Source organism: Stenella coeruleoalba (genome assembly GCF_951394435.1).
Source record: "Stenella coeruleoalba genome assembly, chromosome: 19".
Lineage (NCBI taxonomy): Eukaryota > Metazoa > Chordata > Mammalia > Artiodactyla > Delphinidae > Stenella > Stenella coeruleoalba.
Genome location: NC_137165.1, coordinates 42,227,253 through 42,253,407, shown reverse-complemented (window position 1 = coordinate 42,253,407; position 26,155 = coordinate 42,227,253). Strand labels below are relative to the sequence as shown.

Below are 26,155 nucleotides of genomic sequence, written 5' to 3'. Positions count from 1 at the left end.
CGCGAGGCGGCGGGGGCGTGGGGGGGGGGCGGGTAGCGAAAAGAGGGAGGGGTTTGGGAGCTCAGAGGGCCTCTGAACGCTGCCGTTTCTAAGGCTGGGGGTTGGGGCTGTCCGGGGCCGTGGGGGAAGGGGCCCGTGGAGCTCGACTCAGAGTTCCCTTTCCTTGGGAACACCCACTGATGTCAGCCCGCCTGCCAAAATCGAGGAGGAGGAGGAGAAGAGGGAGCCAGACCTTCAGAGTGTGGAGAAGGCCTGGGGATAGAGGTAGAGGGGAAAGCAAAGTCCGAATACCTTGCCTTCGAGGCACCCCCTGGGGCCTAGACCCACGAACCAGATTGAGTGCAGTGGCAAAAGTAAGACTGCTCCATTCCCAAGAAGAAGGTGGCCACAACTCCTCAGGGCCAAGGTTGTGAAAAGGGAAGGTTTAGAACCTACAATGTGTGACTTCATTCAGGAGGTGGGTACATTATTTACAGAGGAAGAAGCTAAAGCCCAGGGGAAAGTGCCCAGGACTTGAGCTCAGAAGCTCTGAGTCCTAATTCCGTCTTCCCATTTTCCAGCTATATAGCCTGGAATGACCTCAGTTACCTTCATGAATTCTCAGATTCCTCCCATGTGAAACAGGGACGTTACCCTCCTCACTAATCTGTAGTGAGAGTGACACTTGTGAAAGGGCACTGCGCTCACTTAGGCAGATGCTGGTTTCCTTTCCTAAGGACTTGCCTAAAGCCACACAGCTGAGAAACAGCAAGGCTGAGCATGGGGCCCCAGCGGCCCTGACTTCTGCCACACCACAGCTGTCTCTGTGTCCTGAGCCAGAGCTTTGTAGGCCTGAAGCAGCCGAGGATCCCAGGAGCTGATTTGGCCATGACGTTCAACTCCAGACACAGCTGTCAGCACCGAACTTTCCTAAATTACTCCCAGACACTGACCCTTGGACTCAGCTGCTGCTGTTGTCCCAGTTTACTGACTCCTTCCCACCACAAATTATCTTGCACCATCTCTCTTCAAATCTTCGTCTCGGGGTCCTAGGCTCTTAAATCATGGCCACTGATAACCCGTTGTTCCTCCATAGCTAGGATCAAGAGGTTGCTTTAGCAAGGCATCCAGAGGGAGAAGGGAATTGGCCCACTTGGCATGAACCCCCAAGCCTTCCTGGTGAGGGTCATCTTCTGCAACGGGCAGAAAAGAGCCAGGCTGCCTTGGAGTCACTTCAGGCCAGGGACAAACTCCGTTCCTTCCCTCCCACCTGTGATTGCCCTTTTCAAGAAGGAAACATGGGGGCTTCCCTGGTGGCGCAGCGGTTGAGGGTCCGCCTGCCGAGGCAGGGGACGCGGGTTTGTGCCCCGGTCCGGGAGGATCCCATATGCTGCGGAGCGGCTGGGCCTGTGAGCCATGGCCGCTGAGCCTGCGCGTCCAGAGCCTGTGCTCCGCAACGGGAGAGGCCACGACAGTGAGAGGCCCGCCTACCGCAAAAAAAAAAAAAAGAAGGAAACATGGTCAAGAGGGAGATTTCTAGGTGATAAGATGGGAGGAGGAAGCAAGGAGGGGCAGAAAGCAAAATCAGCCATTTCCACTGGCCAGAGGCACCTGAGCCCACAGTGGGTAAAGACTAGGGTTGGGATCAAGATTAAAGTTGACAAAAACAAATGCTGGGTTTTAAATAAGGCAGTATGGTATAATGGATAAAAACAAACAAACATTGGTTAGGATTCTGAAGGCAGGTTTTGCCTCTGTCTTGCTGTGTAACCTTAGGTAGGCCATTTCACATCTTTGGAGCTCAACATTTTCATATATAAAATATATATTTGAAGCTCAACATTTTCATATATAAAATATATATTTTATATATTTCATATATAAAATATATAAAACATTTCATATATAAAATAAAATTATATATATATAATTATATATTTTCATATATAAAAAGCAAAAGGGAAAATACAAGTGACTTGGTAGAAAGCGGTATTTTAGCCTAGAGTTGGAGTTAAGCTTGCATCATGACGTGGAGACCTCCAAAGGAGAGCTTGTTGTAATCCTCCCTGAACTTGGGAGTTCAAACCTGTTGGAGAATCTGTAAATTTCCTCCCCTCCTGATTTTCCTCTTCTCACTTTTCCTAGCCAGTTGGATGTTTGGCTGTTTTCATTTGACCCCTGGGGGCATCCTGGTAACTGCCGGTCTGCTGCTATGGGGGTCCTTTGGGACTGAACGGGGACTAGAGACCTCACCTTTTCCAAGTTGCCATAGGAAATAGTCCCATGATCTGCAGCAAGGGGCCAGAGAAGGGCTTCATTAGGGACAGGGGCTGGCTCTTTCATGGGAAGTCGTATTTTCCACCCCTGAGGGCCGTTACCTTTCCTTTCTGAGCCTGTTTCTGCTTTAAAATATATACTTTTTGCTCTAAAGACATACTTTTTAATTGCAAGTAATACATAAGTATATACTCATTGCAGAATACTTAAACACAGAAAACGTTATAACCCCATTCCTTTCTCACCTCCCCCAGGTATTTTGGACCTAAAAAAAGCATAAATGGGAATTAATATCCTTGTTCAGCGACTTTTTAAAAATTAGTAATGTCTTGGGTCATCTTTCCATGATACCATATACAGATGTGCCTCTTTCCTTTTAACTGCAGTGTAGTATTGTCTTCAGTCTTTTTTCCTTATATCTAGTAGCGTCTAGGCTTTGAGTTTCCTACACAATCCCTTATTCCTCTGTCCTTAGCCCACTCCCACCCCCAGGGCTTGGGAAGAGAGGGATCTGGTTCTGATCCAGCTGGACATTGACCTGAGATTTCTGGCCTCAACCTATATTGACTTCTCCTGGGCAGGGATCTTACTGCCATGTAAATTTCCCTTCTTATTAGGGGCCAAAGGTCATCCTGCCTGGAGCAGGGGGAGAGGTAACTTGATCCTAAGGAGGAGTGCCACTTCGAATCCTCAGCCTTCCCCCTATGCACACAGACAAGTCCAGAACAACATAGGGGGAGTCAGAAGCACTGGGGGCCTCCTACACAATGAAATTACATGCAGAGCATCCCGGAATTCGCTTTTCTACTGCATAGAGACAATCATACATGCTGGCCTTTTCCACAGCTGTCTGCAAAATAAAGAGCAGAGCACAGGAGAAGGTGTGGGGGAGAGCCAGGGTCAGGGAAGCCTGAAGTTCTGGCTGGGGACAGCTAATCTTTCTAATCTGGAGAGAGGAGACAGGCTTCTTCAGAGGGCAGGGAGGCAGCAGGGAGAACCAGAAGAGCTACAGCCAGGGAGCCAGCTGGCTAAGGGAGGGAAGACAAAGGGGTAGGGACACAACTACTCCGTCTCTCCCCAGCCTCCTCATCTCCAGGGTGCTGGCGTGAGGAGCCTGACCACCTCTCACAGGGAAGAATGGTTATTGGCGAAAACGCTGGCTCTCTTATAATATCTATAAGTTATATGTAAAAAGCAGAGAAAATTGTCAAGCCATGTTCCTCATCAACTGCTGGGGACTTAATAGTAGCTACATTTATTGAACAATTACTATGTGCTGCAGAGTGTGTTCCCTGACACATATGCTGAGTGATTTCCAAGCATTTCTTAAAACTTCACCACCATAACATCAGAATTATCTTGTCCATGGGTGAAATGGGGAAAACAGGAGTGATTTTCTCAAGGTCCCAGAGGAAGTAATTGGCAAAGCCAGGATATGAACCCAGGACCGTTTGATGCTAAGCTTCAGGTCTTAACCATTAGATTTATCACCTCCCTCTCACTCCAGATCAGAACATTGATTCTTTACTGAGTCTTGAAGGGAGGGGAGAAGGGTAGAGAGTTTCTTCCAGGACCAGATGGGCCCCTCCAGAAATAAGAAGATCCTGTTTCACCCAACTCTGTACACACAACCTCCTCCCTGCTTCCTTCCCTGACCAAGGCTGGACCATGACATCACATGGTGGAGGCTGTTTTTCTGAAAAGAACCCAGGCCAGATTTATAAGAATGACGTTCAGACAGTGTGACTGAAGAGGACCATGGCCAAGAGACCACAGCACACACCCAGCAGTGCTGAGAACACTGCTGGTCCCTCGGCACCTGGGGCTGACTCATGGTTGCTGTCAGGACCCAATGCCAGATGCCAGGATTGCTTTCACCCTTCTTCCATTCCTTAGGACTGTCCTCTGAAACCATCCCCAGGAATCCTTCTACCCCTCCCCAGCACCCCAGAAGTCTAGGTGTTGTGTAACATGGGGATGCCCTGAGGGAGCCAAGCAGTATGCTCAGTGCTTCACACAAATTGTTTCACTTAAAAATCACAACTCAGGGAATTCCCTGGTGGTCCAGTGGTTAAGGCTACACGTTTCCACTGCAGGGGGCATGGGTCCGATCCCTGGTTGGGGAGCTAAGATCCCACATGCCTTGTGGCGTGGCCAAAACAACAAAAACCACCACCACCACCATCAAAAAAACCCTCACAACTCCATTATAGTAGGTACCATAGCAACCCACTTTACAAAGGAGGAAACTGAGGCTAAGAAAGGTTAACACCTGATGGGAGTCAACCTGCTATCCAACCTGTAGACGGAAGGTCACTTATGTGACCTTGTGCAAGTTACTTAACCCCTTTGAGCTTGCCTGTTTTCTTACCTGCAGAAATGGGGTTACTAGCATGTATCTCACTGAGCAGTAGCGATGAAGCGTGTTAAAGCATTTGGCCCGATGTCTGGCACTAGGAAGCATGCAATAAATGGTAGTTACTATCATAACGTGTACCACATATAGTTATGCAACTCTGTTTCCAAGATATTCTGGGATCCTTCCCATTTCATAATTTTGGTTGTTTTCATTACACAACACTCTTTATTGAAAAGAGTACAGGCTTTGGAGTCAGATAGTCCTAGCCTGGGTTTGAATTCCAGCCCTCCTACTTACCAGTCATGTGGCCATGGCCAATGTTGTCAGTCTCCCTGAGCCTCAGTGTTCTTCTCTGTAAAACAGGGATAAAAGTACCTACCCCCAGGCATCTTGCAAGGATTGTACGAGATGAGGTAGGTTCACCTACAATCCAATAGTTAACGAATATGTGAATGCTAAAAGCAATTTGTTAAATGTATAAAGAAATGTGATTTATTTTTGGTTCTTTCCATACAATGTCGTGCATGGAATCTGTAGATTATGTATTATACTTTTCTTTCTCCAGAAGAGTTTCCATAGCCTTATATCTCATCCTAGCTGCAGTGGGGTGCAAAGGGCCGTAGTATCAGCAGCATGGGACCCTGCGGATAAGCCAGGGAAGAAAGAAGGGGGAGTCACAGAACCAAGGGGAACTCCCCTTTCCTGTCTGGCTAGGATTTGTTTGTCTTTCATACAGGCTGTGCCCTGCTGATATGGGGGTCTGTCCAGTGTCCAGCTTTGATTGGCATCTCTAGTACAGAGGAAGTAAGGAGCCCCTTGTCTATTAGGAACTGTTTTCCTCTGAACTTGCAGAGGAGAGTCCCAAACACATTTCTCTTCCTGGCACCGCCAGTGAAAGGAAAAAACCATGGAGAAAATCCAGACTTGTGATTCAGAGCTAGAAGACCTCAGAGAATAGAGGAGGTAGAGTGGAATGGTTTAGAGGGTAGGTTTGGAGTCAGAATGATGGGGCCCAAATCCTGGCCCCGCCATTTACCAGCTGGCTGACCTTGGCCAAGTTCCAGAATCTCTTTAAGCCCTGGTTCCCTCAGTTGTAAAGTGAGCGTAAGAATATTGCTGACTTCATATGGAACGAGATGACCTACTGTAAAGCACTTAGCACAATGCCAGGCACATACTGAGTGGTCAGTATTTGAAGGCTATTATTGTCTTTCTACTTCTGCAGTTTTACAGTTGAGGGCCCTGATGGCCAGGAAGGAAGCACAGCTCATTAGCTGTCCACCCGATCAGAGCTACTTCCCAGGCAGCGCCGTGCCAAGAGCGTGTCCCGTGGGATCAAGGCCCTGCATTCACTGTGCCAAGAGAGTGAGAATGGGCAGCACCACCCTAGCTGTGGCGTTGGAGCTTTCCCAGTATGTGCAAAGCAAGGCCTGAATCCCACCAAATAATCCCCCAAAGTAATTCTCCTTCCTGCTGGAATTATTTATTTTGTAATTAACAAAAGCTAAGGAGGCCCTTTCTAATATTTTGGCTTGGAGGTTCAGAGTTTAAACTTCTGAGAGCCCTGGACAAGGGTTTATTGTGGGCCTGTTCTTACTTGCTGAATTGAATGCATTATGATCCCTAAGCAACTAGGGGTCAGGAGATAAGTACCTGAGGCGGAAAGCTGGGTTTTTGAGATTAGAAGACAAAATGTCCAGGAGTGGAGAGGCTTCAAAAATCGAGCCACGTTTCCAGGCTCAGTAATGTCCAGACCTCAACTTGCTCTGGAGCTGCCTTTGCTCTAAGTGTTCAGGGAGGGGTCTGGCACCTCAGCTGGTCCCGTCAAGGCCTGGGCAGCAGCTTGTTTCTGGTGACCTTCATGCAGGCTTTGAGGCTGTGCTTTGTTTTGTTTGCTTGTTTGTTTCTCCGCAGCAGGGTGGCCTTTCCCTGCTTCTGGGTGGGAAATGGGGGAGGAGGGAAGATGGGTTGCTCCCATCTCTACAGCTGTGTTTACATTTCCCTGTCAGGGACTGTCTGGGGCCCAACGGTTCCTCAATCCTCTGTGTCCCTTCAGAGAAAAGCTATTTGATATCCCTGTGGGCTTTACAAGGGAGGGGCAGAATGAGCAGAGGGGTTACCGTGGAAGGGAGGAAAGTTGGAAGGGAGGAAGGAACAGTACAGAAAGCCCTGTTTGAATTCTGGGAAGCATCAGCTCCCTCCCTTTCTACTAGTGGCCTGAAGACCAGCAGGGGACAAAAGTACACTTAGAACTTGCCTGCCCCAGAAGAAACAGAACACGTGACATGTCATTTCTAATCACCGGGTGGAACAAAATCTTGCTTGTGATGGGGTTGTGAGTGCACAGAGCAGAACAGTCTTCCCTGAGGCTTCTTTGGGGCCAGTGGTCAGAGATACAGCATGGTAAAGCCAATAAGATCATGCTAAAATACATGCAAATTAAAAAGGATTTAAGAAAATGGTCAAGTAAATAATGCTCTTCTTCTCCAGGGAGCAAGTTGAGCTGGTATTAATCAGTATATTAGTGTTGCTGGACTCTCGGCCAAGCCCAGGAGGATGGCTGCCAAGGCAAATCAGGCATCAGGTTTCAGAAATTAAACACATTATTTTATTTTTCCACAATAGGGAACTTTGAGGAAAAAAAAAAAAGTCCTATTAGGCTACTCAGCACACTTTGTCCAGTTTCCTTCAGCCCCAGAGGCCTCCAATTTAAGAGCAAGATGAGCAACTGGAAGCCAGGAGTGACACAGTTATTCCTTTCTCCTATTAACTGCCTGGGGGTGGGGCTGGGAGGAGTGGGGCAGGGGTGATGGTACTGTTTTTCAAAGGTCTAGTAGCTGACCACTTGCCAACAGTTTTTCTACGAATTTATAGGGCAAAGACGTAAAGGGTTGGAAAAGAAAAAGTTAGAGGAAGAGCTGGCCAAAGATTGGCCGATAGCGTCTCATGGACCATGGTCAGCTAAGAAGGAGCCTGGTCGCAGGAAAAACTCTCTCCCATCAGAGAGGGAGAGAGGAACCAATTGGCAGACAAATTTTCCCCAAGAACCCCACACTTACTGGTGATGTGGAAAGTTGGTTTTATAATCCTCTAGTGAACAAGGATAACTAAACCCTGGGTTTAGTCCTATGTCTAACATTGTGATGGATATCAGAGAGGTAGACAGCCTGGTAGCGAGTATAAAGTGGTAATGGAGTTGAAGCTGGGGGAGATCCTGGGGGGCTGGCAGGAGGAGGTGGAGCTTGAGCTGCATTGTACACTCTGATATGTACAGATATATCCCCTCTCCTTCCTTCCTTTCCACCTCAAAATATTTTTGTAACCATATTTTCTTTGTTATCACAGAATGTCTTTGTATCTCTCCTCTTGTCACTTGGCATACTTCCTGAAAACCAAGTGGTCCACTTCCATGGTGCTAGTTAACAACAATAAGCTGATGGTTCTCAAACTGCTCTCCAGTCTCAGTCCTGACATTCAGATCTTCTGAACATCTCTCCTTAGATAACCCAGATTCTTTTTTTTTTTAACCTGCTGGCTGTCCCCTTCCCCCCCTTTTAAACCCATATTCTTTTTTTTTTTTTTTTTTTTTTTTTTGCGGTATGCGGGCCTCTCACTGTTGTGGCCTCTCCCGTTGCGGAGTACAGGCTCCGGACGTGTAGGCTCAGCGGCCATGGCTCACGGGCCCGGCCGCTCCGCGGCATCTGGGATCTTCCTGGACCAGGGCATGAACCCGTGTCCCCTGCATCGGCAGGCGGACTCTCAACCACTGCGCCACCAGGGAAGCCCTAAACCCATATTCTTTATTTCAACAATTATTTATGTAGTGTAATGGTTCTCAAACTCGGTTACACAGTGGAATCACCTGGGATGCTCTGAGAATTCTTGAAGCCCAAGCCAAACCCCAGACCAATGTATCAGGCTCTCTGAAGGTGGGAGGAAGAAATCAGTAGTTATTAAAACTCCCCAGGTGATTTCAATGTGAACCAAATTTGAGAACCACTGGTCTAGAAAGCATTTGGAATGGAAAGGAACATCATTGAAAATTGCCAAGTATTAAGGAATATTTGCCTTGATTTTCTTGTGAATTGGATATAAGCAAGAGGAAAACAGAGAAGTCAAAGGTTCTGATATAAGGAAAAGAACACTAAATCTGCAATCCAGAGACCCGAGTTTAAGATCTGACAGAACAGTTTTTCATCTGTGTGAGGCAAGTCTTTTAACTCCTTTACACCAGAATAGCCTCGTGTGTAAAACTGAAATCCTTCCTACCTACTTCATAGAGTTGTTATGATAATTATTTGAAGAAAAAAATGATTATAGGCTTTTAAATTATGTCTGTGGAGACAAATTTAAGGTAATGTTATTTTGTATTTTAAGTTTTAACTTTATATTTTGAAATAATTTCAGATTTACAAAAGAGTTACAAGTGGTAGAGAGTTCCTCTATGCCCTGGAGCCAACTTCCTCAAATATTGAAGAAATGCGATTGCCGAAACCAGGAATTAAGATGGAAAAAATACTATTAACTAATCTACAGACCTTATTCTAATGTCATCAGTTATCCCACTGGTGTGCTTTTTCTGGACAAGGATCCAAGCCAGGATCACACATTACATTTAGTTGTCATGTCTGCTCAGTCTCCTCTAATCTGGACAGTTCCTCACCCTTTGCCTTTTTTAACCTTGACATTTTTGAAGATACTGGCTAGTTATTGTGTAAACTGCCCCTTATTTTGGATTTGTCTGATGCTTCCTCATGATTAACTCAGCTTATGCATTTTTTTCAAGACAACTATGTAAGTGATTTTGTACCCTTCTCATTGCATCATATTGAGAGGTACCTAGTAAGAATATCTCTCAGCACTAGTAATGTTAACTTTGATCACTTGGTCAAGGTGATGTCTGCCAGATTTCTCCCCTGTAAAGTTACTCTTTTTCCTTTGGTAACTTACAGGTATCTTGTGAGAAGATACTTTGACTCAAGGCAACTGATTTGAATCTAAGTGACTGAGAAAACTATTGACAGAAATAGGGCAGTCCGGTGTAAATAAAGCAAGAATGATAACTTAGAGCCCATAGACGGGCGTTTGGGGGTATTTGTAGATGTGAAGGATCTGTAATGAAGGGGTTCCAGGTTGGTTTCAAATTATGAAGTGAGGCATGTCACTAGCGTGTGGGGATGATGCAACTACTGGATAAAGTCTTAAAGATATTAATGGCTCCGGGAGGTTTCCCAAGAGCCCTTCCTGTCCCCTGACAGCGCCGCCTTGGAAACCGTCGGGATCGGGTTGCACCACCTCGGACTCCCGAGTTTGGGGTATTGGCGCCAAACCGCAGAAGTGCGAAGAAGGATGCCCAGCCGGCCTGACCAGCGGTCGCGGGCAACGCAGTGCGCACGCGCCGGGAGGAGGCGCGGGGCGGGGCCGCGGCGTGGGGGCGGGGCCGCGGTGCGCAGGCGCCCTAGCGGCAGGTCCCTGCGGCTCAGGATGGAGGATGAGTGAGTAAACAATCCTGGGCCCGGCGGTGGGGCCGGGCCTCCGCACCTTGCCACCCGGGGCCTGAGGGAGGGAGAGTCGAAGGGGTCAGAGAACTGGAAGGAAGCGGAGGAGCACACTATCTGCCTGGCGGGGGGTAGCGGGGCGCCCACTCCCCGTTCCGAAGGCTGGGGAAAGGGGGCAGCGGGGCGAGAGAACCCCCGGCGAGAACCGCGTCTGCGGCGGGGAGGGCGGTGTGTCGGGGAGGAGGAGCGGCGGGGGCGGGCCCGGGGACGGGGAATCCCGTTGGAGGGCGGGGTGGGGTGGGCGGGAGCCCCAGCGCCGGGAGGGCGTGGGTGGGCGGTGGCACCTGCGGGGGCCCTTAGCGAGGTGGGCTCCCGGGGACCTGGGGCAGTGCACGGGAAGGACCAGACAAGGGGGCTCAGCGTGCGATGACTTTGGGGGTGTTGAGGAAGCGGTGGCAATAAAAACAGGGTGAGGCGAGTGAGGCTCCTAAGGAGCAAAATGGAAAGGGGAGCTCACTGTTGGGGTCGAGCCGGTGCCGCGTGCCTCCTTCGGGTTTGCGCACTAGGCGCCCAGCTAGCCTCCCCCTAGTCCCAGCCCTGAGTAAGAGGCTTCTCTCCAAATTTGGTCTCGCGCCAATCCCTGCCCACCCCAGAATTCTCTTGGGGATCAAATAATGTAAGGGAAAGAGCCTTGAAGCAAGGCAAGGTGGTGTATTTGGGACATGCCTGTTAGGAAATGTGGGACAAACTTATTTAGGTAAAAAGCGACTACTGAGAAATTGTTTCGGGGGCGGGGAGGGGAAGGAAGGTGGAAGGATGTTCGTGCCGCCGATGGAAATATTGAGAGTGGGCTTTTCATAGGTGAAATATGGGATTGTTAATAGAGTCGCCTAGGTATCGAGTCTAGGGCTACAGGGGTGAGGATGGGGGCTAAGAGCCGAGGTAGCCGAACCACTGGGTGCGTGCGAAGATGGCCTTGAAAGTGTAGGTCTTTTCTTCCGCGTTTGCTGCCATGACGCCTTTGAAGAGAAAAATCCCCCACCCGGTGCTTTTAAGTTTAGGAAACTTGAAAGACGTTTCCAGCCGGAGAAGGTGCTAACTCCATCAGAGGTTTCTGTGAGAGCTTGTCTATTTTAAGCCTTGGAAACCCCAGGGCTGGGATGTGTGGCATTGATAAAGGAGATTACTTAATTGCGTAGAAGAAATTATTAGGAGATAAAGTACTTAAAACACACACACACACATTTATAATAGAGGAAAGGATCATCTGTAAAGATGTAATAATACTGTTATTGTCAGGGTGTATGCTGAGTGTGTACAGACAGTGTGAATTAATTCTCCCAGGGCAGAGATGTTGGTTTGTTTTATTCACTGATGCACTTTAAGCACTAAAACACTACGAAGCACACAGTAGGTGCTCAATACATGTTTGTGGAATAAATAAGTAGTGGGACGATCTCTGGGACTGGGAGTTGGGAGATCTGGATCCTAGTTCTTCCACTAACTGGCAGAGTACTTATAGGCCAATCACGGAACTAGACGCCAGGGCACAGCTTTAAAACTTACTGAGGTGGAAATGACTTTTTCATTATGGTGTTACTTTATTTATTATTATTTTTTAAATAAATTTATTTATTTATTATTTATTTTTGGCTGCGTTGGGTCTTCGTTGCTGCGTGCCGGCTTTCTCTAGTTGCGGCGAGCGGGGGCTACTCTTCGTCGCGGTGCTCAGGCTTCTCATTGTGGTGGCTTCTCTTGTTGTGGAACACCAGCTCTAGGCACGCGGGCTTCAGTAGTTGTGGCACGTGGGCTCAGTAGTTGTGGCTCACGGGCTCTAGAGCGCAGGCTCAGTAGTTGTGACACCTGGGCTTAGTTGCTCCGTGGCATGTGGGATCTTCCCGGACCAGGGCTCGAACCCGTGTCCTGTGCTTTAGCAGGCGGATTCTTTTTTTTAATTATTTTTTTAAAAATAATTTATTTAATTTATTTTATTTTTGGCTGCCTTGGGTCTTGGTTGCTGCGCGCAGGCTTTCTCTAGTTGTGGTGAGCGGGGGCTACTCTTCATTGTGGTGTGCAGGCTTCTCATTGCGGTGGCTTCTCTTGTTGCGGATCACAGTCTCTAGGTGCACAGGCTTCAGTAGTTGTGGCTTACGGGTTCTAGAGAGCAGGCTCAGAAGTTGTGGTGCACGGGCTTAGTCGCTCCACGGCATGTGAGATCTTCCCCGACCAGGGCTCGAACCCATGTCCCCTGCATTGGCAGGTGGATTCTTAACCACTGCACCACCAGAGAAGTCCGGTGTTACTTTAATTCTCTTTGAAACAGCACTAGAATAAGGAGCCTAGGATTAAAAATGAAATTTTATTCCCAAGAAGACTTTCATGAGAAGGGAAAAGGGGAGAAAATGTAGTTGGTTGGACTTGTTTCTCTTATACTTGCCTTTGAATTAGCATGCCTTTTAAAACCATTTAAAGTATTATTTATGTCTCTTTAATTCTTGAGATCTGAAACCTGGCTTCCTTAGTTCTCCAGGTAACAATTCCTGCCCTTGATTTGTGCCTTATGTGAAAATTGTAACAATTTATTTCACTAAGTATATCTTTTTCCTGTCTTGTACTAACTTTAAAAAGTCTCTACTTTGTTGACTAGCTACTTCCCAAAGAAGGTTTGAGGCAGCAATACTAAAAACACATTACATTTCTACAAAGGATAGTTAACTACAGAGAAAGAGAAAAAAACAGGACGGAGGAGCTGAATAGGCATTTTTCCAATGGAGACAAACTGATGGCCAACAGGCACGTGAAAAGATGCTCGTCATCACTGATCATCAGGGAAATAAATACAAGTAAAAACCTCAGTGAGATACCACCTCACACCTGTTAGAATGACTTTTACCAAAAAAGACAAGAGATAACAAATGCTGGTGAGAATGTGGAGAAAAGGGAACCTTGGTGCACTGTTGGTGGGAATGTACATTGGTACAGTCACTATGGAAAACAGTATGGAGGTTCCTCAGAAAATTAAAAATAAAACTGCCATACAGTCCATCAATTCCGCCTCTGGGTATTTATCTGAAGAAAATGAAAACACTAATTCAAGAAGATATTTGCCTCCAGTGTTCAAAGCAGCATTATTTACAATAGCCAAGATATAGGAACAACCTAAGTGTCCATCAGCAGATGAATGGATAACATATGAGATACATACACACTCACACACACATACACAGAATATTACTCAGCCATAAAATTTTTGCCATTTGGGGACTTCCCTGGTGGTCCAGTGGTTAAGAATCCACCTTCCAGGGGCTTCCCTGGTGGTGCAGTGCTTAAGAATCTGCCTGCCAATGCAGGGGACACGGGTTCGAGCCCTGGCCCGGGAAGATCCCACATGCCGTGGAGCAACTAAACCTGTGCGCCACAACTACTGAGCCTGCGCTCTAGAGCCTGCGTGCCACAACTACTGAAGCCCGCACGCCTAGAGCCCCTGCTCTGCAATAAGACAAGAAACCACAGTGAGAAGCCCGCGCACCACAACGAAGAGTAGCTCCCGCTTGCCGCAACTAGAGAAAGCCCGCTCACAGCAATGAAGACCCAACACAGGCAAAAATAAAAACAAATAAATAAATTTAAAAAAAAATCCTCCTTCCAATGCAGGGGACGTAGGTTCGATCCCTGGTCAGGGAACTAAGATCCCACATGCTGAGGAGCAGCTAAGTACACACGCCGCAGCTACTGAGCCCTCGTGCCACAACTAGAGAGAAGCCCGTGCACTGCAATAAAAGATCCCGCCTTCTGCAACTAAGACCCGACACAGCCATAAATAAATATTTAAAGAAAAAAAATTTTTTTTGCCATTTGCAACAACATGGATGGACCTGGAGGACATTATGCTTCTTGAAGTCAGACAGAAAAAGACAAATACTATATGTTTTCTTTTATATGTGAAATCTAAAAGATAAAACGAACAAAATTTTTAAAAATAAAAATATGTTGAGAAAGATGAAGAGAATTATATCAGATTAAGATTGAGGGAGAGGGTTTTAAAAGGAAAAACTTCTTTTAGAGAACACCTCCATTCCAGAAAGTCCCTGGTTTTGTTTGTTTGTCTTTAATTTGTCCAAACTGTGTATTGGGCTCTTTCCTGGCCTCTTTAGTCCAACAGACTGTCAATGGGGACTTCAGTGCTCCAAAACTTAAAGTCAAGAGTTCCTCAATGGGTAGAGTTCAGTGCCTCTGATGTGTTGTGTTCTCTGACACACTTGCCCTAATATTTTGATTCAAAATGGAATAACTAAAAAGTCTTGTTTTACTGAATGATAATGAGCAGTCTATATATATATATATTTTTTGTTGTTGTTGTTGTTGTTTTGGCCGAGCCATGCGGCTTATGGGATTTTAGTTCCCCAACCAGGGATCGACCCCGGGCCCTTGGCAGTGAGAGCATGGAGTCCTAACCACTGGAATTCCCAGCAGTCAATAAATATTAAGCTTTATGCTAGTGTAATGCAGAACCAGCCAAGGTAGGACTCTAGCCTATTAGGAAGTTCCTTTAACTCTTCTGAATCAGTGTTGTACATCCTAAGAGCCAGCGTTTGGGTCTCATAAAAACTAATCCTGCTTTGATATTTATCACCATTGTCTCAAGTGCACGTGACCTGATTCTTTTAATAAAGCAACACTAGAAAATATTAATGCTATAATTTTATTTTAAATAAGAATTCAGGGGCTTCCCTGGTGGCGCAGTGGTTGAGAGTCCGCCTGCCGATGCAGGGGACACGGGTTCGTGCCCTGGTCCAGGAAGATACCACATGCCGCGGAGCGGCTAGGCCCATGAGCTATGGCCGCTGAGCCTGCGCCTCTGGAGCCTGTGCTCTGCAACGGGAGAGGCCACAGCAGTGAGAGGCCCGCATACCGCAAAAAAAAAAAAAAGAATTCAGTGTCGCAACTTCTTGTTAGTAAGGTTCTTTCTGTGTGTATAGTGCCCAGAAACTCAGTGAGTTTTCATAAAAGTACATAGTCATATAACCTTCACCACAAGCAAGGTATAGAACATTTTCATCATCTCAAAAATCTCCTTTATGCTTCTTTCCATTTAATCCCTTTCTAGAAACATTCTAGTAGAATGTCATGTAAGTGGAATCATAAAGTATGAAGTTTTTTGTGTCTGAATTCTTTCGCTTAGCATAATGCTTTTGCGATCTATTTTGCATATACAGGAACTGTTTGTTCCTTTTTATTGCTGAGTAGTATTCCATTGTACGTATACACTGCACTTTGTATACATTCACCAATCCATAGATATTTGTGTTATTTCCACTTTTTGGCTGTTACGAATAAAGATGCTCTGAACGTTTGTGTACAGGTCTTTATGTACATATGTTTTCATTTCCCTTGGATAAATAATTAGAAATTGTGTGCCAGGTTTTACGTAAGTATATATTTAACTTTATTAAAAAAAAAAAAACTGGTGGGACTTCCCTGGTGGTCCAGTGGTTAAGAATCCACCTTCCAATGCAGGGGATGTGGGTTCGATCCCTGGTCGGGGAACTAAGATCCCACATGCCACAGGGCAACTAAGCCCACATGCTGCAACTACTGAGCCCATGCACCAATACTAGAGAGGCCATGCGCTCTGGAGCCTGCGCACCACAACTAGAGAGTAACTGGAGAGAAGCCCGCGTGCTGCAACAAAAGATCCCACGTGCCGCAACTAAGACCCAATGCAGCCAAAAAAATTAAAAAGAATAATAATAAAAAAAAACCTGGCAAACTTTTCCAAAGAGGCTGTACCAGGGAATTCCCCAGTACAGCCAAGTTTAGTCGTTAAGACTCTGCACTTTCATTACTGAGGATGCGGGTTTGATCCCTGGTCTGGGAACTAAGATCCCACAAGCCACGCAGTACGGCCAAAAAAATCATAATAATAAAAATAAAGTAAAAAAAATAATGTTGCAAAGTGGCTGTACCACTTTGCATTCCCGCCAGCAATGTATGAGGACTCCAGTTGTTCCACATCCTTACCAGCAATTAGTATTATAACTCTTTTTAATATTAGCCATTCTTGTGGTTGTGTAATAGTTATGTCAATGTGGTTTTAATTTGCATTTCCTTAATGACTAATGATGTTGAGCATCTTTTTGTGTGCTTATCTGCCATTTCTGTATCTTTTTTGGTGAAGTATCTGTTCAAATTTTTATTTTTTATTATTTTTTAAATTTATGGCTGTGTTGGGTCTTCGTTGCTGTGCGCAGGCTTTCTCTAATTGCCGCGAGTGGGGGCTACTCTTTGTTGCAGCTCATGGGCTTCTCATTGCGGTGGCTTCTCTTGTTGCGGAGCACCGGCTCTAGGCGCGTGGGCTTCGGTAGTTGTGGCTCGTGGGCTTTAGAGCACAGGCTCAGTAGTTGTGGCACACGGGCTTAGTTGCTCCGCGGCATGTGGGATCTTCCCAGACCGGGGCTCAAATCTGTGTCCCCTGCATTGGCAGATGGATTCTTAACCACTGCGCAACCAGGGAAGCCCTCTGTTCAAATTTTTTGCCCACTTTTTATTGGGTTCTTTATTTTATTGAGTTGCAGGAGTTATTTAGATGAAGACTTATTTTTAAACTTCTTGACCATAATAGCATATTTTGGAGTTTATTCTCAATGTATAGGTGAATGTAATGAAAAGCTCTTAGCTTAGTACTTAACTGGAATATAAATAGTGTTTTGTGTATATAAGTAACTAAATAACAGATCTAGTAAAATTTAAAGTATTTTTTGTTTGCCACTTCCTTTGCCTAAGATGAATGGACCCATTTCTCCAAATCTGTTCTAGTGAATGCTGAGTTTTTTGTTTGTTTGCTTTTTTTTATATGTAATCTTGGAAGTGATAGCTGTTGTTAATGTCCAGATGCTGTGAAAACCCATCCTATGGCTGTGTTTCAGGTGTTTATTTTAATCAAACTTATCTGTTCCAAACAGTATGTTTCATCTTCCTCATTCACTTTGTGGGGATTGGCCAACTGCCAAATAAACTTTTTGAGACACCGAAAACACATTAAAAAGCCAAGCAAAATAAATATTGACCCATGGTCACATGAGATTCAAATATCACTTAAATTGTAAAAGGAGGAAGCATGGCTTATTATACATTATGATTAGTTAAAACGCAGTGACATTTTCATGTACATGTGTGTACTGCTCTGGCCAAATAAAGCACTTGAGTAAAATTAGAAATAGTGGGGCTTCCCTGGTGGCGCAGTGGTTAAGAATCCACCTGCTAATGCAGGGACACGGGTTCATCAAGTCCTGGTCCGGGAAGATCCCACATGCCACAGAGCAACTAAGCCCGTGTGCCACAACTACTGAGCCTGTGCTCTGGAGCCCGCAAGGCACAACTACTGAGCTCACGTGCCACAACTACTGAAGCCCGTGTGCCTAGAGCCTGTGCTCCGCACCAAGAAGCCACCGCAATGAGAAGCCCGCACACCGCAACGAAGAGTAGCCCCCGCTTGACGCAACTAAAGCAAGCCCGCGTGCAGCAACGAAGACCCAATGCAGCCAAATAAATAAATAAATAGAAATAGTGCCATTAATTATTAGACTATTGTGGTGTGCTCACAGTCATCTCTTTTGGCAGACTGTAGGAGATCACATTTCAGCTATAACTCCTTTTATAATAAAAATAGTGATGTTTTCCTGTGGCCATCTCCTCTAAGAAATCTACACACACACACGCACGCACGCACGCACGCACCCTAGCAGCTGTGGATTCTTTTCCATTACTTGGCCTCCATTTTTACCCTTTTTTCTTTCTTTCTTTCTTCTCTTTTTTTTGTTTCTGAAAAGTTTTATTTAAATAAGGGTTTAAATACAATACATAACATTAAAACTGAAGGAAAAAAACAGTTTGTTACTTCACGTGGCATCGGGCAGCTGTTGCTAGTAAGTTGCGAGCTCTACAGCTACATGACTGATACATCGGTTTGAAATTTGTTCCCTTGTCAAAAATTAAAAAAAAAAAAAGTTTAACTCTGATAGAAGGTTGGCCTCACATTCTAGTTTGGACATCGATCAGCTAGGATATGTCTGGTCAAAAAGACCTTGGTGGCAAGCCAGGTGTCCTGTCACCTCAATAGAAGGAAGGTGGCTGCTCTAAGCTCTGCCCACCTGGTCACGTTGGAGATACCACGGGATCTTTCCCCTGATGATCAAAGACTCCCTCTAGCAGTACAGCTGCCGTCGCTGCCTCACCCCGTCCTCCACTCTCAGCTTCACCGAGGGCTGTTCAGGTGGCGACATTCTCTTAGGGCAGGGAACTCTGTAGAGGGATTGCTGAGGAGCTTCTGGCCAGACATAGCTGCCTGTGATCTTGGGGCTCTGGACTTGGCTGAAACATCGCTGTTATTGCTTTGTTTCAGGCCGGACACTGCCAGGTGCCTACTGCTTGACCTCTGTTTAAATGAGGGACTTCAAGACTAGACAGCATGGCTCTTTTCAGTTTATTGCATGAAGGAGTTACACTAGTCCAAGTTAAAAGCAGACCCCAAATGGTTACATTACACAAGCTGTGAGGTTTTTAAACTTGTGACAAGGGACAGGAGGAAAATTCTACTCATTGCAAGGAAATCCTCACTTAAGCTTCAGTGAGCCAGGAGCACTTAAAACCCATGAACCTTCAGCTGATCGTCCTTAGCCAGTCCAATCTCTACGAGGAACTGGCATATGTTCTTGCGCTGGTCACCCTGTAGCTGAATTACTTCTCCATATTCTGGACGCTCAATTACAGTTCCATCGCAGGCAAATTTCTTCTGAAACGCCGTCACTCGTTTCTTTTTATCGTAATCATCAGCTATCCCTTGGGCAGTAGTAAGGGTCTTCCTGCCATTTCTCTGTTAAATTCTTAGATGGCTATAATCCTCAGCGGCAGCAGGAAGCAGATCATCACCCGTACTTGGCATCAGCAAAGGGGTCGAAAGAGTGGAGGTTCTGGATAGTGGACATACCATATGATTCCTTTTCCTTGGTGGAAACGACCTGCACCTGCGTAAGACAGAAGACGGCGGGTTGGGGGGATGGAGCGTCAGGAAGCGAGGGGGCTCGAGGGGAGGCTGCTGAGTCCTCGGCTGCGGCTCAATGACTGGGACCCTTTCCTTCCTTCCTTCCTTCCTTCCTTCCTTTTTCTCTCCCTCTTTCTCTCTCTCCCCCCTCTCCCTTTCTCTCTCTTTCCTTTTATTTTCTTTGGCTGTGCTGCATGGCTTGCACGATCTTAGTTCCCCGACCAGGCATTGAACCCCAGGCCCTTGGCAGTGAAAATGCAGAGTCCTAACCACTGACCACCAGGGGATTCCTGGTCTCCAGTTTTAAATGGATGGAGCAACCTACCTTAAGCTTACTGTTTCAAAAAGGGAAATGAGTGGGAGTTCCCTGGTGGTCCAGCGGTTAAGACTCCACGCACCCAATGCAGGGGACCTGGGTTCGATCTCTGGTTAGGGAACTAGATCCTGGGTTAGGGAACTAGATCCCGCATGCTGCAACTAAGGCCCAACGCAGCCAAACAAACAAATAAATAATTTTTTTTTTTTTTTAAAAGGGGAGGGCTTCCCTAGTGGCGCAGTGGTTGAGAGTCTGCCTGCCGATGCAGGGGACACGGGTTCGTGCCCCAGTCCAGGAAGATCCCACATGCCGTGGAGCGCTAGGCTAGGCCCGTGAGCCATGGCCGCTGAGCCTGCGCGTCCGGAGCCTGTGCTCTGCAACGGGAGAGGCCACAACAGTGAGAGGCCTGCGTAACGCAAAAAAAAAAAAAAAGGGAGGGCTTCCCTGGTGGCGCGGTGGTTATGAATCCGCCTGCCATGCAGGGGACACAGGTTCGAGCCCTGGTCAGGGAAGATCCCACATGCCTTGGAGCAACTAAGCCCATGTGCCACAACTACTGAGCCTGCGCTGTAGAGCCCAAGAGCCACAACTACTGAAGTCCACGCGCCTAGAGCCCGTGCTCCGCAGCAAGAGAAGCCACCACAATGAGAAGCCCACGCACCGCAACAAAAGAGTAGCCCCCACTCACCGCAGCTAAAGAAAGCTTGCGCGCAGCAATGAAGACCCAACGCAGCCAAAAATAAAGAAATTTATGAAAAAATTTAAAAAAATGAAAAAAAGGGGAAAATGAGTTCCAAAAGGAATGGGAGAGGGATTGCAGTACAAAACCAATTGTTTGGGTCATGTGGGTCTCGATAAGGGTAACCTAAGGTTTCTTAGGGAGGCATTTTGTCCTAGATTTGAATCATTTTTTCATTTCCTAAAGCAGATTATTATTAAGCTTGTTCAGGGCAGAAATTATATGAGCAACTGCTTAATATTACATGTGAGCAGGGTGTATGTTCTTAAATGGTTTTTTCATTCTAAAAAAGAGTCCCTCTTTTGGTCCCCATTCCGTAGAGGCATGAGAAGTACTTAAAAGATGTAGGAAGAAGAGAGATGCTGTAATTTATAGGAGAGAAATTCAGGTCTGCTTAATTTTTGTTATAACCCAGCACCGTGGTACCTTAGCTTCTGGGATTCAAATTCTTAGGTTATGGTATTGTCGTTGTTAAATTCCCTTCCGCCAGAGAGATAATATTTAACTCACAGAGAATTCTGTTTTTAAGAGCTTGAATCACTTGATTGCTTTAACAGTAAACACAGTGAGTCTGTCTGCTTCTTTGCTATTCTGTCCTTACTTCATTTATCCTTCAAGTTTAACATAGCATTACACCAATCCGTCTGGTTCTTTAAATGAAACATTCAGATATAGTCCTCTTGAAGTCCAGTAGCATGAGATATAATTATGATCTGGTGGTGGCATATGTGTGACAGTGGGCTAAATTTTGCTGCTTTCTTGTCTGTGCTGTCATTTCTTGTGGGTGAAAACAGGTAATTTAAAAATGCTTCTAGGGGACTTCCCTGGCGGTCCAGTGGTTAAACCTCTGCACTTCCGCTGCAAGGGACACAAGTTCGATCCCTGGTCGGGGAACTAAGATCCCACATGCCGCACGATGCAGACAAATAAATAAATAAAATGCTTCTAAACTTTAGTTTCTGTTTCAAATTTTGGCTCTTCATAGCTCCTTGTAATGTTTTTAGAAATGTAGAATGTTAGGTGAAATAAATAGGCTTCGTTCTCCAGGAAACCTAAGTAGTTGATGTAGAATGAAAACATAACCTTGCAGATTTTATTGAATTTTTACATGCACTTAATATTTGTTCTTTCTCTAAAATATTAATCTTTGGACCTGCTGGCTGAGCCTAGAAATTGGTGCAGAAAAGCACACTTGGTAATTGTGAGAATATATTTGTATGTATGACTGGAAGGATAGAATTCAATAAAATAAAGCACACTTCTCAAATGGCATCAAGTATTATTAGGACCTGACTTATATGCAGATATAGTGGTAGCAGAGACCTCAAAGTCTTCATAGTTCTTAGGGAGCATCCTACTGAGGGAATCAGGGTCTAAACATGCTCCACTGACTTGAAACCACTGTCTGTTCTCTTTTGAAAAGCTGAACATTTGTTTGGCCTTTGTGTCTTGCCATTCCTCTGAAGAACAGAAGACACCTGTAAAACTATACCCTTTGCCCTGCATTCTATGAGGTAGGTAGAGTGTGGTACAATAAGTACTTCTTTAAAACTGTGAACCTTAATTCAAACACTGCCCCCCCAAAAAAGTGATTTGCAATGTTATTTGATTTGCAATGTTATATTTCCATGTGTCTTGATTTGGAGATAAGATTATGCTGTTGTCATATCTGACCTTTATTGCTAGGCATGTGGTAGATTTAGGCAGTTTGGTGGGTGTAGTTTTATCCTGTGGGTGGATCTTTCCACGAAGCTCTTTGATATTAACTTAGTTCTTGCTAAACATTTCTCTTAATAAGGTAGTGGGTAGACTTCCAAATTTCCAAGTAATCCAAGTTCCTAAATATCTGTGAAAGAACTTCTTGAGAGCTAAATTAAAAACAAGGTACCACAGGAGGACAGAGGCTAAGCTTGTGGGTAATCAGACCAGAAATTGCTAGTATGAAATCTTTTCTTAATTGGAAGTTTCTGTTGAACTCATAGATTTGGGTTCTTTAAGCTTACGTTTTTATGACTAAACGTAACGGGAATGAAAGCATAATTGACCATGTTTATTTGAATTTGTGGAATGCTTCATTTCCAGGCAGTTGAATGCTATTTGTCATCTCTGCCTCTCTTTGATTACAGCAAAATGGATATACCAAACCCCCCAACTTCCAAATGTATCACTTACTGGAAGAGGAAAGTTAAATCTGAATACATGCGACTTCGGCAACTTAAACGGCTTCAGGCGAATATGGGTGCAAAGGTAAAAATACTTCTTAACTGAAAGGTTATGTATTTTAACATATTGATCCAATATGGAGGGGTTGGATTTCTTTTTTCTTAGTCTTCTCTTGAAATCCTAACAGTTTTTTCTTTGGCTCTGCTAGGCTCTGTATGTAGCAAATTTTGCAAAAGTTCAAGAAAAAACCCAGATCCTCAATGAAGAATGGAAGAAGCTTCGTGTCCAACCTGTTCAGTTGATGAAGCCTGTGAGTGGGCATCCTTTTCTCAAAAAGGTACTTCCAGTGTCTAAGCTCAGCCTTCCTCTCTTCCTTGAACTTAAGGGTTTTTTTCTGTATTTGTGATATTAGAAAATAAGGATAATGGATACAGCTACTGTAGTCATCTTTGAATAACTGGGATGGTAATTGTTCTCCTCAGTTAATGAGTATAATCATGAGTTTTTCATAGAAAAATAAGACGTTTACTGTCTACCATCCTGGGCTCTGTGTACAAGCTTCAAAGCAGCCTTTTTTGTGTCTTGTTTGGCACCTCCACTACTTTGAAATTGGGAAAGGAATGCCGTGGATAATGGATAGGAGTATATTGATCAAAGGGACATCCCTTTCTCTAAACTAAAAAATCATCCTAGTTGCTTATAGAGATAATATTGTTTAAATATAAAAAGCAGATAGTTTATTGAGAACAACTTTCTTTCCCAAAGCAGAATGTGACTGTAATCTCTCTACTACTTTGCTTCCCCCTGTACTGTCCCCATCAAGCTATGCAGCTAAGTTGATGTCCACTGTCTTAAAGTTTAGGTCTTCAGGAAAACTTCCTTATCTTCCTCCTTATCTCCCAGGACTCTCAGAGGCCCTTTGCTGTTGGGTCCAGCCCAAGGAGACCAACAGTTTTAGATTGAGATAAACATCAGTTGAGTGTGAGAGGCACTGTGCTGGACTCTGTAGAGGATGCACAGGTGGATAAGAGACAGTTCCTGCTTCCCACAGGTTTACACTTGAGTTGTTCCTTTTAGGAGCTGATTGTTACAAAACCCTCAGCTTATTAATTTGTAAGACGTAGAAGGCTACTGGGATCATGTTGGAAGGAAACTCCAATTCTCTCTTGGGCTGTGTGCTTGCCCTTCCCTTTCCATGTCATTTCTTATATTTCAGTGTACCATAGAGAGCATTTTCCCAGGATTTGCAAGCCAGCATATGTTAATGAGGTCTCTGAACACAGTTGCGTTGGTTCCCATCATGTATTCCTGGTCGCCTCTCCAGCAGAACTTTATGGTACGTATTGAAAGTACCGTGGTGATTGTTTAAACTTAATGATTTTTTTTTTTTAATGTTGATATGCTGGCACTCCTCTCAGGGTAAATATTGTCAGAATATACTTAACAAAGCTTGGACCTGCAGAGCAGAATGTTTTTGTAATTTATTGACTCTGAAAAACATATTGCAAGTTGTTCTAACTTGTTAGATTTTGTGCTCTCTGAAGTGTACCTCAGAATTGATGCTGGTTCTTTTTTGAATGAAAGAGACTGGGCAAGAGTCCAATTTTCCTTTACTACCTTGGCCCAATTTTATAACATTATGTGCAGTTAAATGCAGTCTAAATCAGACACTTCTTTCAGCAGGTTGACAACTCCCTGCTGATGGAGCAATCCTTTCCTAATCCCCTAAAGGCAAGATGCTATGAAAGCGACTAAGATAACAGAGGTGCACATGGATCTACAGTCCTTTCATCTGCGCCTTTATGCTGACTCCCACTAGGATTATTTGTGGTTCTGATAATCAGTCCTCTCTAAATATCATGGCAATCGCTTATCATGCCTGGTGACAGATAGCAGTTCTGCTGACTGGAATAGGGTATAGGTTTACAGAAGGAAATCATCTCTTAGAAGAAAACTTCAGAGTAATTTTACCTGATAGTTGGAGAACTAAGAATGACCGTTCTCTGCTGAACCAAAAAATAAAATAAGATAAAATAAAATAAAAATGATCCATTAGTATTGTTTATTGCCAGAAAATATACATAGCTTGTACTGCAATTGACTTTAGATTCCCACTGAGTGTGAGTAATTTGAATTGTAATCATAATTTTTTATTATGTTTATCCGAGGTTAGTCTTAGTCTATATAATAGAATATACAAATACTTTATGGTTGCCAGTTTCTGTTATAAACATTCCAGTTATACTGCAGATTATACTCTTGGAAGCCTTCCTTTCATCTGTCTCTCCACTTATGAGAAGAATTAGAATTGAAGACCTTTTAGGCTGTTGTTTATGTGATATTTGTACCTATTTCACAATGATGTTTAGTGGATCAAATGACGTAATAGATGGAATCACTGTGAAAAAGAAATGTGCTGTCACATTCTAGATGTTGGTGAAAATATCATTGTTAATATCCAGCTTAACATTTGGTAGTTAATATTCTCCAATAGTAAAACTGACTTCTTTTTTTCTTCCAAGAGTAGCATTACCCCCTTCCATTTGAGGTTTTGTTGGCAAAACAAAATGGCCAGTCTTTAAAATGTAGTTAACTTTGTAACCAAAGGCATTTTCAGGGGCTTCAAAGCAGCAAAAAAGGCTTGGCAAAGGTTCCTTTAAACAGGAAAGAGGAGCTTCACCGTGGATTCATGGAATGAATCACATCTGCTTTGATTTCAGGTAGAAGATGAGACAGTTTTGTGCAATATTCCCTACATGGGAGATGAGGTGAAAGAAGAAGATGAGACTTTCATTGAGGAGCTGATCAATAACTACGATGGCAAAGTGCACGGTGAAGAAGGTAGTGGCGCTGGGCTCCTGGACTTTGTTAGGATGGTGCCTCTTATCTGATGCAGCATTGTCTTGCTTTTATCTGCTGCCTCATGGTGGATACACTGAAGAATATTTCAATGTCACCACGTGGCTGGGAGTAAACATTTTATATTACCAACACCCCTGTTCAATTTTAAAAGGAGTTGGGGGAATTCCCTGATGGTCCAGGGGTTAGGACTCTGAGCTCTCACTGCCAGGGACCCGGGTTCAATCCCTGGTTGGGGAACTAAGATCCCGCAAGCCACGTGGCATGGCCAAAAAAAGGAGATGGGACATAAAAGTAATCAGTGGCTAGAGAGAAAGTTTAGTGAACAAATAAGTTTGATCTTAGGAGTTTTCCATAAATCCATCCAAGGCTGTTTTGTTCTTTGTTTCCCTTTCTGTGAGACTGGCAATGAGTATAACCTCTCTTCTTAGATCCAGATACCCCCTGGATCTCCCAGAAGTTGGTTATAATATTCTGACTTTCCTAAAAGTGTTACCAAACCAAACTTGGGTCTGCTTGTCCACGTATAGTAAAGCCCATCTTCTGACACCAGGTTGGGGTGAAGGAAAGTACGGCATTTATTGTAGGGTGCCAAGCAAGGAGAAAAGACAGGCCATGCCCAAAGGACCGGAACTCCCTGATGACTTTCACGGAAGGGGTTTTAAAAGCAGTGTGAGGAAGGGGGCCGCAGGGCGCATGATCCGCTTGTGCCCAATGCTTGGATTGGTTGGCATCAGGGTGAAATTTCAAGCATCATCAACTTTCCTGTTTCAACCAGTCTAGGGTCTGCATACTTGTGGTCAGCAGTTTTCCTCTGGTGGGGGTCTGCGTTTTGTAAGACAACTTAGGAACATGTGTCAGGCCTGTATCTGTATCTTTCGGGGAACTGGGACTACAGTGGTTCTCCTACGTTGTAGGTTTATAG

General features: G+C 44.8%; 1 protein-coding gene and 1 pseudogene across 4 annotated transcripts in view; one reads left to right on the top strand and one right to left on the bottom strand.

Annotated features, from left to right (window-relative positions):
- Nucleotides 1-9,985: 9,985 nt before the first annotated feature.
- EZH1 (enhancer of zeste 1 polycomb repressive complex 2 subunit) overlaps nucleotides 9,986-26,155 on the top strand; it is a 32,082-nt gene continuing 15,912 nt past the window's right edge. For 2 of the 3 annotated variants that reach the window (XR_013824959.1, XM_079903577.1), the window contains exons 1-6: nucleotides 9,986-10,110; nucleotides 21,632-21,722; nucleotides 22,335-22,455; nucleotides 22,580-22,708; nucleotides 23,588-23,707; nucleotides 25,092-25,212. Coding sequence is in view for 2 of the 3 variants with exons in the window: in XM_079903577.1 (XP_079759703.1) it covers nucleotides 21,718-21,722; nucleotides 22,335-22,455; nucleotides 22,580-22,708; nucleotides 23,588-23,707; nucleotides 25,092-25,212 (496 nt within the window). In the remaining variant the exon portion in view is untranslated. Of the gene's footprint in view, nucleotides 10,111-18,980; nucleotides 19,141-21,631; nucleotides 21,723-22,334; nucleotides 22,456-22,579; nucleotides 22,709-23,587; nucleotides 23,708-25,091; nucleotides 25,213-26,155 lie in introns of those variants that run through there. The other variant, XM_079903578.1, reaches the window with a different exon arrangement.
- Nucleotides 17,867-19,097, bottom strand: LOC307176967 (eukaryotic translation initiation factor 1-like; annotated as a pseudogene). The gene has a single exon. The product of its transcript is annotated as a eukaryotic translation initiation factor 1-like (transcript).